The sequence below is a fragment of the Helobdella robusta genome, assembly GCF_000326865.2.
Source record: "Helobdella robusta unplaced genomic scaffold HELROscaffold_3, whole genome shotgun sequence".
Classification (NCBI taxonomy): Eukaryota; Metazoa; Annelida; class Clitellata; order Rhynchobdellida; family Glossiphoniidae; genus Helobdella; species Helobdella robusta.
In genome coordinates, this window is record NW_008704501.1 from 3,566,725 (window position 1) to 3,581,724 (window position 15,000).

The 15,000-nt window shown below is 34.1% G+C and overlaps 3 protein-coding genes across 3 annotated transcripts; all 3 read right to left on the minus strand.

Moving 5' to 3' along the window:
• Nucleotides 1-1,231: 1,231 nt before the first annotated feature.
• HELRODRAFT_151901 (hypothetical protein) lies at nt 1,232-2,990 on the minus strand (the record flags this gene model as incomplete). Its single annotated transcript, XM_009021286.1, has 5 exons — nt 1,232-1,349; nt 2,235-2,296; nt 2,489-2,561; nt 2,668-2,797; nt 2,951-2,990. Coding segments are annotated over 5 exons (423 nt in total), but the record flags the coding sequence as incomplete, so codon positions are not given.
• HELRODRAFT_155780 (hypothetical protein) lies at nt 2,931-6,905 on the minus strand (the record flags this gene model as incomplete). The annotated part of the gene is made up of 7 exons (XM_009021287.1): nt 2,931-3,110; nt 3,268-3,406; nt 3,740-3,804; nt 4,081-4,223; nt 5,652-5,707; nt 6,609-6,612; nt 6,773-6,905. The coding sequence occupies 7 exons, from the start codon at nt 6,903-6,905 to the stop codon at nt 2,931-2,933; spliced, it is 720 nt and encodes a 239-aa protein (XP_009019535.1).
• Nucleotides 6,906-12,471: 5,566 nt separating this feature from the next.
• Nucleotides 12,472-14,393, minus strand: HELRODRAFT_161364 (hypothetical protein; the record flags this gene model as incomplete). The annotated part of the gene is made up of 2 exons (XM_009021288.1): nt 12,472-13,088; nt 14,249-14,393. The coding sequence occupies 2 exons, from the start codon at nt 14,391-14,393 to the stop codon at nt 12,472-12,474; spliced, it is 762 nt and encodes a 253-aa protein (XP_009019536.1).
• Between the last annotated feature and the right edge of the window lie 607 nt (nt 14,394-15,000).

Genomic DNA, 15,000 nt, shown 5'->3' on the forward strand with positions numbered 1-15,000 from the left:
GAATTATAACACAATGAGTTTGCATTGATCAAAAATACTGGAAGCAAACGCAATAACAACTTTTCAAATAGCGCTTGGAGGTAAAGTTGTTAATCAATTAACAATATCATTTTAAGTCTTTGATTACGTTAAGAGAAAATATTGACCGGGTTGTAATGACAAAGCAATAGCAATACGATGGTTTCAAGTATTATCAATCAAACATATAAGAAGTTCTTTTAGAATTATTATAATTATTATAAAGAATAAATAATTATTATAAAGAATAAATAAGAATAAATTGTAAAGGACACACACAAAAACACATATATATATGTGTGTGCAATAGTAATAAAAAAAATAAATAAAACAAAGACCAAACATAAGCTTAGCAATTTTAAAAATGTAAACCATATATATATATATATATATATATATATATAATGATCAATCATATATACAAACACGCTAATTTAGATACAGTCTGTGTGTGATTAAGTAGTTACAATAACGCAGCGTCTCAGAAAGAAAATAAGAAGTCATGGGCTGGATACCTGATGATTCCAACATAGTGTCTTAAGCATAATAAATGGAAGACTGATAGTTTAAAAAAAATAATTAAATGCACACCTCCAACAACAGAAAACAAACAGAATTCTAACGCACAATTCAACTAATACAAATAACTGAAATAGAATTGAGATGAAAATGTAGGAACATCAGGAAGATGTAGCCAGAAAATTATGAAATAGTTGTTGACAGATAGAATATGCTTATCGTTTTTTTCCTATGTGCTAGTCATATGAGGTCCGTTACCGATATTCGTTTTTTTCAGTAAACTAATATTCTCTGCTAAAGACAGGTTGCATTTAAATTTCTGGTTAGATGACTGTTTATTACAGACTGGTTTATCAAGAAATTTGATGCTAGATGATAACGAAGAGGCCGGCGAATGTTCAGCTGTAACATCTTGGCTTGAAGGAATAAGATGACTATCGTACAAATCTTTCTTGTCAATCAAAAATATTGGCATAGGCAGCTCTCTCGAGTTGTACAAAGTATCGAAGAAGGAGGCTTCGTGGATGGAGATTTTTGACTGTCTACGACCTTCCAAATTCGGTGCTGAGGTATCAACGATGTTGGTGCTTTCGGTGTGAACGGAGCTGTTCATAGCAGCACTGCTTGTAGCTGAATTGTCTGTGTCGTCTGATTGCTTCGTTGTACTCTTATCGGTATTCTTGAGTACTTGCACATAATACGATACTTCTTTAAAATCATCGGCCACTTTATCCACCAACATGTCCAAAATTCCTTGAAACGTGATGCGACTGGCCGGATCTCTGATCCAACATTTCTTCATTAAAGTCGCCCTGTAGTATATTAAGAAATATAATTACAAATGACTTTAATGACATTATTTCTAACATTAACCATCCAAACGTTGCTTTATTTTGATAGCATTGAACAACATACTTCAATGACCACCGTTAATTTAGGAAATTTTATTTGCAATACTCATTCAAAGTTCTTTAAAAGAAAAACACACTATTGTAAATAATGTAAAGATATATATATATATATATATATATATATATATATATATATATATATATATATATATATATTATTTCAAACGCAAAACGAGCAAGTTATTAAGTGATCTACACCGCTACTCGGTTTTGCATAAAACTTCAATAAAGTTTTTTAATTCATCATACAAGACAGATGCATTATAAACAATGCATCATACAAGACATAAATAAAAATTAAATCGATAAAAAAGTTCCATAATATTTGCGGCCAAAAAATCGTGGATTATTAAAATTATGTTGAGTAATGAAAGTTCAATAGGAGGCACGAGATTACAATACAATCCCTGCATTATGCAGAAAGCTGTTCATTCAAATGGGATTACTGACTTGCTGATTACAAAACCAAATAAAAAATTTTATTTTCACCTTTCATTTGATTTGCATTTCAAACCAAAAATTAAGCGTAATTACGATGACTGCGTAACATATATCACATCGAAACACAAAAAGACAACATTAACATGATAGAGTCGGAGATCAGTGCTCTATGTTTTATGGATATATATCTTAAAACCTCAACCAAACATTGAAATGATGGTTGCGGTTGCAAGTTTTTAAAAACCAGAACAAATCTTTAAGACAGGAGGGATCTCCGACCTAACAGTCACACACATACAGAGCAACACACCACCTCCTATTTCACACAGTAAAACAGAAACTCACAATAGAGAATCACATCCTTCAGGGAGGTTGGGGCGACCGCCTTTCATGACAAAATCGCAAACCTTCCAATGATAACGTAACGTATACAACTTGATTAGGCAGGTTTATTATTGAATGAACAATTGAATTACTGACAATTTTTTATGAGTTGAGCATTAATTTTAACACTTATAATTCTCTATGAATGTTAATTTCGTGCAACGTTTCTTATTTTAGAGAGTTGTCACGATTGAACAAATAGCAACAGAACTGACCTGAAGGTTGGATAGACCCATGTAAGGGTGATGGCCCAAGGTCGCAATCTCCCACAGTACCACACCGTAGGACCTGCAACATTTAATGTTAACAAACAATTCGTTCTCAACAGTACTTCCCAATAACTCGTCAGGTATTGCAGCTAATAAAATTTGTATAGAGAGAAGACGTAACAAACCAAACATCGGATTCGTAGCTGAAAAATCCAGCTTCTATAGATTCTTTGGGCATCCATCTAATAGGAAGGACGCCATGGTCACCTCGTCTATAGTAATCAGTCAGGTAGATGTCACGTGTCATTCCAAAATCTACACAAAATTATCGTGGCAAACTATTAATGTTGATATTTCTTAAATTAAATGAATCAAGAAAATAGAGGCAAGATTTAGTGTTATTTATAAGCAACGAATCCAAAACACTGCAAGCGTGAACAGTGAAACGTCAGCGACAAATGAACAGACCAGCTATTTTGACGACGTGATCTTCAGACACGAGGCAGTTTCTACAAGCCAGATCTCTGTGTATGAATCCCTTATGATGTAGGAAGGCCATGCCGTCAGCGATCTCCGCTGCCATTCTCCACATCTCCTTTCTGCTCGGAGCTGGCTTCTGATCATCAGCCTAAGATGCATAGAGACAGCAGCAAATGTAGTTACTCTAATTGTATCTATTTCATCGCATTTCACTAATACTTTGTGCATGCATCTTGGAGCAATACATTAACAGCGTTGTTACATAACCAGCCACAAAATCACGGTAACAAGATGGAAAAAATTACCAAAGAATCATTCCTTCTAATCCTGAGGTAATCCCTGAGGTCTCCTCTGCTCATCAACTCCATGACTACATAGGGAGGCTTGCCTTGTGACACCACACCGTACAACTTCACCACGTGGTTGCATGCGTTCTTAAACACCCTGTCAACAGTTAACAAAACTATGCCACTGCCAATGCTACTGATAGCAACTGGAGACATCACATACAAAGAAAACTTAATTATTGTTATTTGTACGACAGCAAGTTTAAAAAATAGCCAAACAAAATGTGTAAACAATCATTTCCGCCATTAGAGATATTCCCAGTAAAACCCTCAACATTATAATAACCATCGCAATCGACGCTGTTATTGTCAATAGAGTCATCGTCATCATCATTATCACTGAAAGATCATCAGCGTTACCATCATTAAAACGCCATAAGTTTTTTCATCATCATCTCCCAAGCAAAAAAAAAGATAAAAAAGAAATAACTTCATCCTGGAAGCTTCCTTCAGAAACTGCACAATATCTATGCCGGCTGCTGATGGCAGGGTTGTCTGAAATGTGATTGCGGTGTTGACAACGTCATGTTTATTTATAGTCCTAATACACCAACAAGCATTACCGTCATATCACCATCGCTGCAGACATCAGCAGATCATCACAAATATCATCATATTTAAAATATCAGTATTGTATCGTCATCGGAAACATCATCCTTTTCCTTGATCGCAAACATTATCATTGCATCATCACAAACATTAGCCTTACACAGACCGTCATTACATCATCACCAACGGGCAAGCACATCATCGTATCACATCATCCCTTACCTTCAGCGCCACTTTCATGGTGGGTGGCCAGTTGGGCAAATTTTTTACAATGCCCTCAAAAACTTTCCCGAACGATCCTGATCCGAGTTCTTTCAAGCAGGTCACTTTAGATCTCTCAATCTCCCATTCGTCTGGCTCATAAACTGCGTAAACATCGAAAATATTATGTTTATTCCTATTTATTTTATGAAACGTGAATAAAAATGATGTTCTGCTGTTGTTAGGTTTGTTGGAACGTTTCATAATGGCATTCGTTCCTTAACAGTGCTTATTCCACGTAAAACAATTCATTTTATTTTACATGATATTAATTATTGTTAAAAAAATTGTTATGTTCTACTGAGATTTGGTTCAATGAGTGGATTTTAGATGATGTATTATGTAGATAAGGTTAGGGTGATTTAAGAATATTTGAGTGAATTTCGTTCCCTTGGAACTGTTTATTTTTGACGCACATGTGACTGAGAGGAGCAGTATGCAGTGAAGAAAGTAAAGGTTTGTTCATCAGAACATTAATTTTTGTGTTGTTTGAATTTATGCCATGAGTGACTTCAAATCCGTCCGCTCGTTTTCAAAATAATTTTAATAATTTGGTAGAAAATGGAATTTAAATTAAACGTTCACAGCGTACAGCGACGAACTGGTTCGAACACTATTTCTCCGAAACTGCAAAACTATCAAAGGGCACGAGCGTAGATGCGGTGTCTGCATCTGCATACGTAATGTGATGTACGTGCGTCGTGTGGCGCTGATAGTACAGCTTTCTGTGTTAGTTCTGCGTTTTTCAGAGCTACATAATGAAAAAAGCTACAAAAAAAACAAAACAAAAACTGCCACGTGTTCCACCAGTAAGCTGGAAAGTTCGTTATTGGGGTGGCCATCCAATACTGAAGTGGCCATCCCAACATGCCAACAGACGTTTGAAGTTGTTAAGGAGGAAAGAAATTGATGAAAATGAACGATAACTACATCAAATTATGAGACATCATTCATAATGAATGAGTCAAGGAAAGAAATATGGAGCATTTTTAAGACTGGAGATGAACGAGGTGACGAAAATTAAAAAAACAGCTGCAGATGTTAAACTGAACGTTACAATCAAGTTAATACGTTCTTTCAGTCTATTTCTCAACATCAGTGCAAAAAACTGCAAAGATATTAAAAACATTGGTTCGTTTAATTAAATACAACTTTTCTCCCATTAAATAAAAAAAGTTCACACAGCAATGAATTGCTATACACGCAATACACGCTGCAGAAAATAGCGATGAAACATTTTTATAGTTCAACGAAGTAACTAAATAACACCTTAAAACGTTGAATGATTCATTTTTTATTTTTATTGTTCTGAATTTAAATCATATTATTTTAGTTTTTATTTTCAGGCTCACATTTCAACACCTTGATGTTAGGGTAATAAATAATTGACAAAAAGTATAAACAGGCTATTCATGGGATTGTGCAAACTGCAGATAACATCTATAATTACTTTAAAATATGAAAGTTGACTTTAATTGAGATACAAATAAAACGTTAAACAAATTGAAAAACCGATGAACTAACTAACTAACCATCAGCCGGTCTGACGTACTCAGGATTTATTGAATAAGTCACCTGATCTTTCGGCCTGGGTCACAAAAAAATTCATTAAAACTCGCATCTAACCGGTTTACACTGCACACAACACGAAGATATGACATCAAATAGAAAGCATCTTTAAATTAAATATGTTAATAATTTCTTTATTTGCAACGAAACATTTAAAAACCAATGAACTATAAACATGAAAGAAAAGTAACAAGAAGATGAAGAACTAACAATCTCCGCCTCATCTTACAGTAGATGACAATCGCTGATGCAACTAAGAGGAAGATGCTAAATATGACCGCTGCTACGATGACCACATTCGATAGCGACGAGCTTCTTTCTGTGGCGATGTGATGGTGTCGTGATGATGTCATTATGACGTGGTCGCGATGAAATGATGAGGATGATGATGCCATTATGATGAAATAATGTGATTATGCTGTGATGGTGTAGTTATGATGTGATGGTATACTCATGACAAAATGATAAAATATGAAGATTTTAAAAAATAATTCATTGCCACAAAGTCATCAACTCGGCCATATAGAAAAACAGATTCATACATCCAGAGAACTTTCCACACTATCCACAAGTATTAAATAAGTCAGAAAAAAATTAATTACAAAACTTAAACGAGGAAATAATCTTTCTTTATAATTAATCCTATATTTTATTTAATTAGTCTGGAGTTTAAATAGTCAGAGAGACAACACACACTGTTGCATTAGAACGTGTTTAAGCGAAGCCAAAAAACTAAAATGATCAAAAATAATAAGAATAATATTCTCGCTATGTCAAATCGTTTTTAAACCATTTAAAATCAACATTCACACGAGGAAAAGTTCGTTACTGTAACAAAGACCCTCATTTGTATTAAATGAAAGTTGGATAGAATATAAATGAAAAGCAGCTGTACAACGTTACAAAAGATAATTTAAAACTTGCCTGAAAAATGTAACGTTGGTTTGATTGATTTAATTTAACTTTTAAACTAATTTAAAGGAGATCATTGAAAAAGTTAATCACAAACAAGTTAAATGTTTGATCATGAACAAATTCAATGATCTATGATCACAAAAAAGTAAAACATCATCAGGAAACAAACCATTGAGAGGCACGGTGAAGAAGGATCGGTAGTTCCACGGCCCGGGACCAGCTGTGGAAACCGCTCTGACCCTGAAGGACCACCTGCCATCAGCTGCCCTCCTCAACGTGTACCCCAGATTTGATTTGTACATGGAACTTGAGATGCAGTAAACGTCTGGTTTCAACTGCAGTGTTGTTGTTTATGTTGTTGTTGTTGATCATGCTGTTATTGTTGATCATGTTGTTGTGGTTGATCGTGTTGTTGTGGTTGATCATATTGTTGTTAATGGGTAGATTAGTAAAGAACTACATAAGCAGTATAGCAACGATGAAACAACAACATCAGAAATACAATGATACTAAAAACAGTCATATGGAAGGTACATATATGCTGCGTATTATTTATGAACTGTTGACGCAAAAAATAATTAATTGGAATGCAACAACGAAAACAGCTTGAAAATAATTGAAAAGGTGTTCATGTGACTTGCAAGGACAACAGCAATAAGAACAATAGCATAAAAAAATCAAACAACTAACATCAACTGTTTCAACTTTGAGCACTTCCAACTCATAGAAGAGAATGACTCCATTCGGTTGCGTAGGTGGCAGCCAGCGAATAGCAACGTCATATCCGCCCCCCACAGCATCGCCACTCATGACATCAACCATGAAATCACTAGCAGTAACGTTAGCCAGGCGACCATAGCCGTTGTAACTGCTGTTGAATGTCTGACGAAATCCCGTCATGTCAATCAGCACGTGCGAAACGCTTCCGTTCTCAATCGAGTTGGCATCAGCTGTTCGCGTGAATCATTGTTAAGCTCATGAAGCCACAGAGTACGGCGACACGTTTATTAATCTAAATAACGAACACAATCCAATAACCACGAGAACAACCGTCGTTCAAATTTTTCAAAGCAAAATTTTTGTGCAACTTTTTTTAAAAATTTAATGAAAATTTTAAAATTTATCAACTATTTCAAATTCTGCCTAGTAACGTTCAATCAATCAATCAATCAATCAATCAATCAATCAATCAATCAATCAATCAATCAATCAATCAATCAATCAATCAACCAATCAATCAATCAATCAATTTGAATTAAGTTACAACCTTGATGATGATATGAACAAATGAGTAAATGACTTCTTATTAATAAAAATGTTAATTTTCGAAACTAAAGAGAAATAAATAATGAATGATAAATGAAAAAAGACGCGTGCATGCTAATCTATCTATACCTTCCGATCTGTTCATACAAATTTTGTTCTGTGATAAAGTATCGTCTGTATTAATCAACACTCGCAAGACAACCACATTATGCAAGCTTGTTATTCAATGCAAAGAAATAATGCACCGTAAAAATGTGCTGACGCTAGCATAATAATGAAAAAAAAACAATCGGACAAACTTGAAAATGCATATAAAGAGATTTGATACAAACACAAATGATACAAACAAGAATACACATATGATACAAACAAGAATGATACAAACACATAATACAAACATACACAATACAAAGAATGATGCATACACAAATGATACACACACAGAAAAAACAAACAGACGGACGGACAGAAAAAAAACAATACAAAAAACAGGCGGAAAAACAAACAAACAAAAAGGACGAAAGGATACCAATAGCAAGAGTTCTTTCAATAACGTTTGCAGGCTCTCCACATAATTCCTCTCCAGAATTAGGATCGGTATTGCAAGCAACGACCTGTTGAAGAAACGTTCAATGACCAGCCGATCGTCGTCATGCAAAGAAAGCAGGCAGCCAGTGACAGTGAAAGACAGTGAAAGAGATATTCTAATTCGTTCATCTTCAAACATGCTCACCAAACAGTAATAATCATAATAACAAGAGAACAAACGCAACAAAAACAACATAAAAACAATTCGAATTATTATTGCATTAATGATAATAAAAATATTTAAAAATGAAACCTAAAAAAAACACAGTGAAATTTCAGAGCTAAATTGCATAACAAATGTCTGCAAGAGAAAGAAAGAAAAATTTAAATTTATAATCAGAGATTAAAATGAAGGGAGGATAGAGTATGATGAGCACTGGAACGAATAAGAAAGCGTATAACTAACTTCAATCATGTACTCTTTGAAGTGGCGCAAGTCGCCAATCACGTACTCCGTCTCATTCCACATTAGTTGCCTACTGTTATATGTCACTAGTAGAGGGAACGAAGATTAAAGTTGCGAAGGATGGTATAGGAATTGTAAGAACATGAAGTTAAGAAAAAATCTGCTGAGGTCAAATCAACGTGCTACAAAATGATTAAATGATAGAGAGATGAAGAAGGCAGAGATGATGATAATAACACTGGAAGCATCTTATAATTATTTAAAACGAGAAACCAAATAGATAAAACAAGAGTGGAGATGGATGTTGCTAAGTGGTGTTAAGCAGGCAGGCAGGCAGCAGGCAGGAAGGAAGCGTTTAAAGGATAGGAGTGAGTAAGAAAGCACAGATTAAATAAAATAACATTAAACAGAGACAGACCAATTACGTTCCAACATAAATTCACGCCATTAATAAAAAAAAACAAATGCGAAAATACATAAAGAAGAAATACCATTATCAAGAGTGAGATTAGCTAGTTTACTTGCCAGACGAGTTTTATAACTTAATTTGTCAGAGAGATTTCTACGATATAAATTATCGAAATCTGCATCAGATAGGTTGGTGAGACTTTGATCATCATCGTTATCGTAATCTTCATTACTGCTGCTTCTGCTGCTGCCATTTGTTGCATTTCTGTCTCCATCGCGGATATGTTTAGCGTATAAAGTTCGTATATCGTTAAGATTCAGTGCAGGAAGTCGAGATGAGAGGACGTGGGATCGATTCCCACCGTTCGTGTCCTTGTCTGATCTGGAGCTGCCGTTCAGAGCTATGCTGCCATCATCGTTGAAGATTTTCTTGCGAAACTCTATCACTTTTTCTGGCACGCTATTAAATAATAAACCCACAAAAACTCTATAATATATTACATTTTGAAATAATGTTTCAGAAAAATGACACCAATAGTATAAAATTTACAAAAAATCGAAAGAATGGTAAAACAAACATTGACAAAGTATCATAGGATAACTCATTGAACCGCAGCACATCAAACTGAATATCATCTTCCATATCCGTCTCAAACTTTTCATCTTCCTCGCAGGAGCAGCAATGCTCATTTGCGGATGATAACGGCGACGATGGAGGAGTTGGCGAAGATGATGTGGACATTCGCAAGAGGTTCTCGTGTAAGATCGTATCTGGCGAAAAAATCATTTTATGAAAACATCGACAATGAAATATAAAGATGATTAAATAAGAAGTAAACAATTTTAGATGACCCTGAAGAAGGAAACTCACTTTCGTGACAATAATTAATAACATCTTCCTTGAAATCCTCAACGTCAGCAGGATCCCAGCGCAGATAATAATGCGTTAGAATGCCTTGCGGGTTGATAGGAGGGGACCATCTGATCAACAATTTGGAAGAATCAACAGCAAAAGTTACAACATTTTCTGGATTAGAAGGTTCTGAAATTTTTACCACAAATTATATAAATGATTTTTCAAGTCAAACTATATATTATATACTTGCGTGCAAAAAATTTATGACTTACGTTACTTCAATCAATCAAGTTTTTGAAACCGTTTAACAAAAAAATATTATGTAGCTCAAATGTAATTTAAATCACTATTAAAAAACTTTGTTTTGCTATATATTCACTTGATTTACTCATAACAAATATAATCTTATTTAATCTCCAAACTGATTATTAAATGTTCGTAATCTCACACAAACAAATGGGTTAATTTTTTAAACGATAAAAAACTGGGAAGAATATGAATGATAGCATATCTAAAATATTTTCAAGCAGGCTAAGAAGTTTAACTGTAACAAGCTTACTATCTTGATTGGTCTTGAAAGTTCCAATTGCACTGATTGCTCCGAGCTTGGAACTGGCAACCATGTAAGCCTCAACATAAAAGGCATACCTCGTGAATGCATACAAGTTTTCAAGTTGGCCTTTTGTTATCTGCCTGTCTTTAATTAGAACTACATTCCATCTGTTGACGAGGAGCAAAAATATTATTTCAAATAATATTGATGCAAGAAACTAAACGACAATTGAATTTGTTTTAAATGACGCAAAAGATGTAAAAATTATTACGTACAAATTTATGATAAATAAATATTAATAAATAATATTATTATTTATTATTTTATTTTACTTTTCATTTTTAAACAATTTTCTTTCTCCGTTTTTTATTTATTTACTTATTCGTTTAATTTTATACTACTGCTTTGCATGCTGCAACAGTTTTTGCGTCTGTCAGATCCTGATTTTTAAAGAATAAAAAAAATTAACGATGTTTCACGGCGGTTCAATTTGAACAATTAAAATTATGTTGACAGATGTAGAATAATGGTAAAATATCAGCACCTGTTAAAATTTGTGAAAAATGGACTTCTTTAATTAATAGATTTAACCTGGGTCACAGATATTGTCAAAAAATTAAAATAAATTATTAACTCATTTTCCTTCACTGACAGTTAAAAGTTTCACTTCTTGCTCAGCTGGACATAAGCTTCTATATTATGAACAATGTAATTGCTATCGATAAACTATTGTCATCTTATGGTACATCACATATATTAAGTTTTAGCGTGATTCAATCAAATGTTACTTGAATTCTGTTTAAAAACGCTTTACCAAGCAATAAATTTATAATTTGCAGTATATCGCAGAAATCGGTCCTTGGTCAGTTTTTTTGTTTTATAAATTAAATTTGTTTCTGAAGTCATCAACGAATTTTCAATACCAGACATTTGCTTGATATATTTCATTAATGCATGTACCATGCAGATATATATATATATATATATATATATATATATATATATATATATATATATATACACTAAAATTTGGTCAATCTGTCTTGATTAACATTAATGACATCTGTATTAGATTCCGGTAAACAACTGGGCGTTGTAATGATTTTTTTAAACCATGCACTCAATTCAAAATTAGGTAGAAATAAAAATCGTGGGTGAGTTGAAATTGAAGATCTTACTTGACCATACTTGAAGATCTTTCGTTTCGTTGGTTAATTAAATAAAGAATAACCTTTGAAATAGCCATTTTAACGTTTAAAAGCCTCAATAGTGAATATATGAGTAAAAAATTGGTGGCAGGTTCAATTGCTTACAGACAAACCTTGTCGTTTTTCTTAAAAAAAATCAAATTCAGACAAACATCGAAAGACTTAGCTATAAGTTGTACAACACCAAAAATAAATAAATATATACATATATATGTATCATCATGTACGTTTATAGGCGCTCAACTCAGGAAGACAAAGCCGCCCAGCGTTTGTTTACGAAAGCCCCGTATATATATTTAGATTTCATTGAAATCTATCGCTGCGATAACATTACTCAATCTTTTCATAATTCTTTCAAGATTTTTTATTAACTTTTTATCATTAAAGTTTAATAAATTCAGTAGATTTTCTAAGGTCATGTAAAATAATTTGACACAAACTTACCGTGTTTCCTCGAATATAAGACAGGGTCTTATATTAATTTTTTCCCAAAAATTGCCCTAGGTCTTATATTCGAGGGAGGGCTTATATTATTATGCCAATTTTTTCGACATCATTTATTTTTCCCAAATACAATAATATTTTATTCAAATACAATAAGATCATCATCTTCTGGGATATCATCATTTTCTTCCAGATCAAGACCTTGAATTCCAGCCAAGATTTCATTTGACTCCAGCTCCTTCAGTATCATAGGTCCCAATCTATCTTGTTTTGCGATGTAGCTCGCTTCAAATGGCGATGTTTTGTCCAAGTACCCTGCTTTCAGAGCCTTTGCAACACAGCTATCAGTGACTTTGCCCCATGCATTCCTTACCCAAGAGACTACCTCCTGCAGATTAGGCTTCACGAAGTTGTTATTTTTGTTCCTTGACATCCTATTCTCAATATAATCATTGATTTCAAGTCTGAGGTAATCCTTGAAAGGCTTGTTTATTGCAATGTCCAAGGTCTGGAGGTAAGCAGTCATCCCTGCTGGGATCATAACCTGATCAACCCTTCTTTCTGCCAAGAAGTTTTTCATATCCTTTGCACGATGAGTGCTTGCAGAGTCCCAAATGAGGAGACCTCGTTGACTTCCTCTTAAAACAAGTGGCAGCATAAGGTCCACCCATTTTCTTATTACATTCTGCGTACTCCATGCCTTTTCTGATTCCAAGACATAAACTCCTCCCTGGCATTCAATCTTTTCTTTCTTTCCTTTGGTAATAAGAAGTGGAGCAGCTTTCTTCCCATCCAGACGAATTGCCAAAATGCAGGTGACGCGTGCACTTTCATATCCAGTTGATGGTACATAAATTGATGAAGCTCCTCTGAAGTCGACTGTCTTTTGAGTGTCCTGACCCATGTAAACAGCAGTCTCATCCATAGCAATCATGTTGGAAAGCTGATACTTTGAAAAATCCAAACCATCCATGAAAGACTTGAACATGAGAGCTCTCTTGACAGCTTCTTTATCCTCAAGCTTGAACAGTGTTGTTGATCTTCGTAGTGAGAGTTCATACCGCTGAAGGTAGCGATCCAGCCAACATTTTGAAGCTTTGAACTCCTCAGGAGGGATGTCAAGTGTAGAAGCCATCTCGAGAGCAAAAGCTTGAATCTCAGCTCTGCGCACAACCATACGGTTTTCTCTCTTCTCAGCAATCCAGTCAAAGATGATGTCTTCTAACTCTGGAAAGAATGGACGATTTCCAGAGCCACATTTTCTTTTTTTTGCCTGCCCATCTTCAACCTTTTGATTGAGATCATCATACTGTGCTCGCCATTTCCTAACCATTCGTACGTCCAACTTCTTCTCTTTGCAAAATGCAGTAATATTTTGATCTCTGCATTCTTCCACAATTCCTTTTTTGTATTCGACAGAGTAACTTTTCCTCTTGCCACTCATCTTAAACATGGGCAAAATGTTACAAAATAGTTTATTTAAATAGAAAAAACAACCCTTACTTTGACAGCTTTGTAACCTCAGGATATGCTTGAAGGAGGAAAAACAGTTCGAAAAACGAAAAATCCTCGAAAAACGAAAAATCTTGCAGCAGTTGACGTTTCCGGTGTGGTTTTGACAGAAGTTTTTGTTGTTGTCAGCTGATTCATACTAGAAATTATAATCGAGGGAGGGCTTATATTCGAGGGAGGGCTTATATTAGAAAAATAGACAAAAAACGTGCTAGGTCTTATATTTGAGGGATGTCTTATATATGAGGAAACACGGTATGTCATCATCTGGAATGATATAAATGTGGAATTTGTAGCTTTCCCAATATAGTATTTATGATTACTTTGGTTAATAAAGGATTTTTTATTGGTCTCTTTGTTGTGTTGTTTGGTTGATCATATGGAATGGCAAGCTAAATAAAGACCTGTCTGCTTGTTTGTGGTAGCTCTTTGTCTTTGATTTACAATGCTCCAAGATCTGGAGTCTCCTTGTGTTGTTGCACTATTCTTTGTACTTTTTACAAGGTTCCCTCTTTTCATTTTCCTTTTGTGAATCTGTTCTGTGTGCATTGTTGGTCCTCCGTTGTTAAAGTGACAAGTAGTTTTCTTGACAATGTCGTAGTGGTCATTCCAATGTATGTTTGAAGGTTACAGCCTTCAATTAAATACGAATCTACTGGTTTGAAAGTGTTTGATTAGTTAAATAATATATTTAATTATTTTTACCGCACTTCTCTTTCTCTACTTAGCGTTTTGTTAGATAGGGTAATGAGATTTATATTTACCTACTGATGATTTTATTGGTGGATGGATATCTGTTTACTTATATTGAATTATTTCTGTTGCTATTTAATCTGCATGGTCCATGAGTAATTGTATGAGTAAGTTTAAATTTTGAAAGTGTAGGTAGATCCGTGTATATCTGTGCGCTTGAGTGTTTTTCAAAGCGTGTGTGTATGTATAAAGCTTAAATTTCTATATATAAATATGTATGTATGTATGTGTAAATATATATGTGCGAGAATACTCAAGCATGTAAATTTTTATTTATTGCTCATTTGGTAAACTTCGATAGATGCTGATGTTTTTTTTAGTTTTTCTTATCCTTTCTGTTTATATTGTCAGTATATGAGTTTTACAGTTATTTTTTATCTGTTTATGTATTCTATTTTAGTAA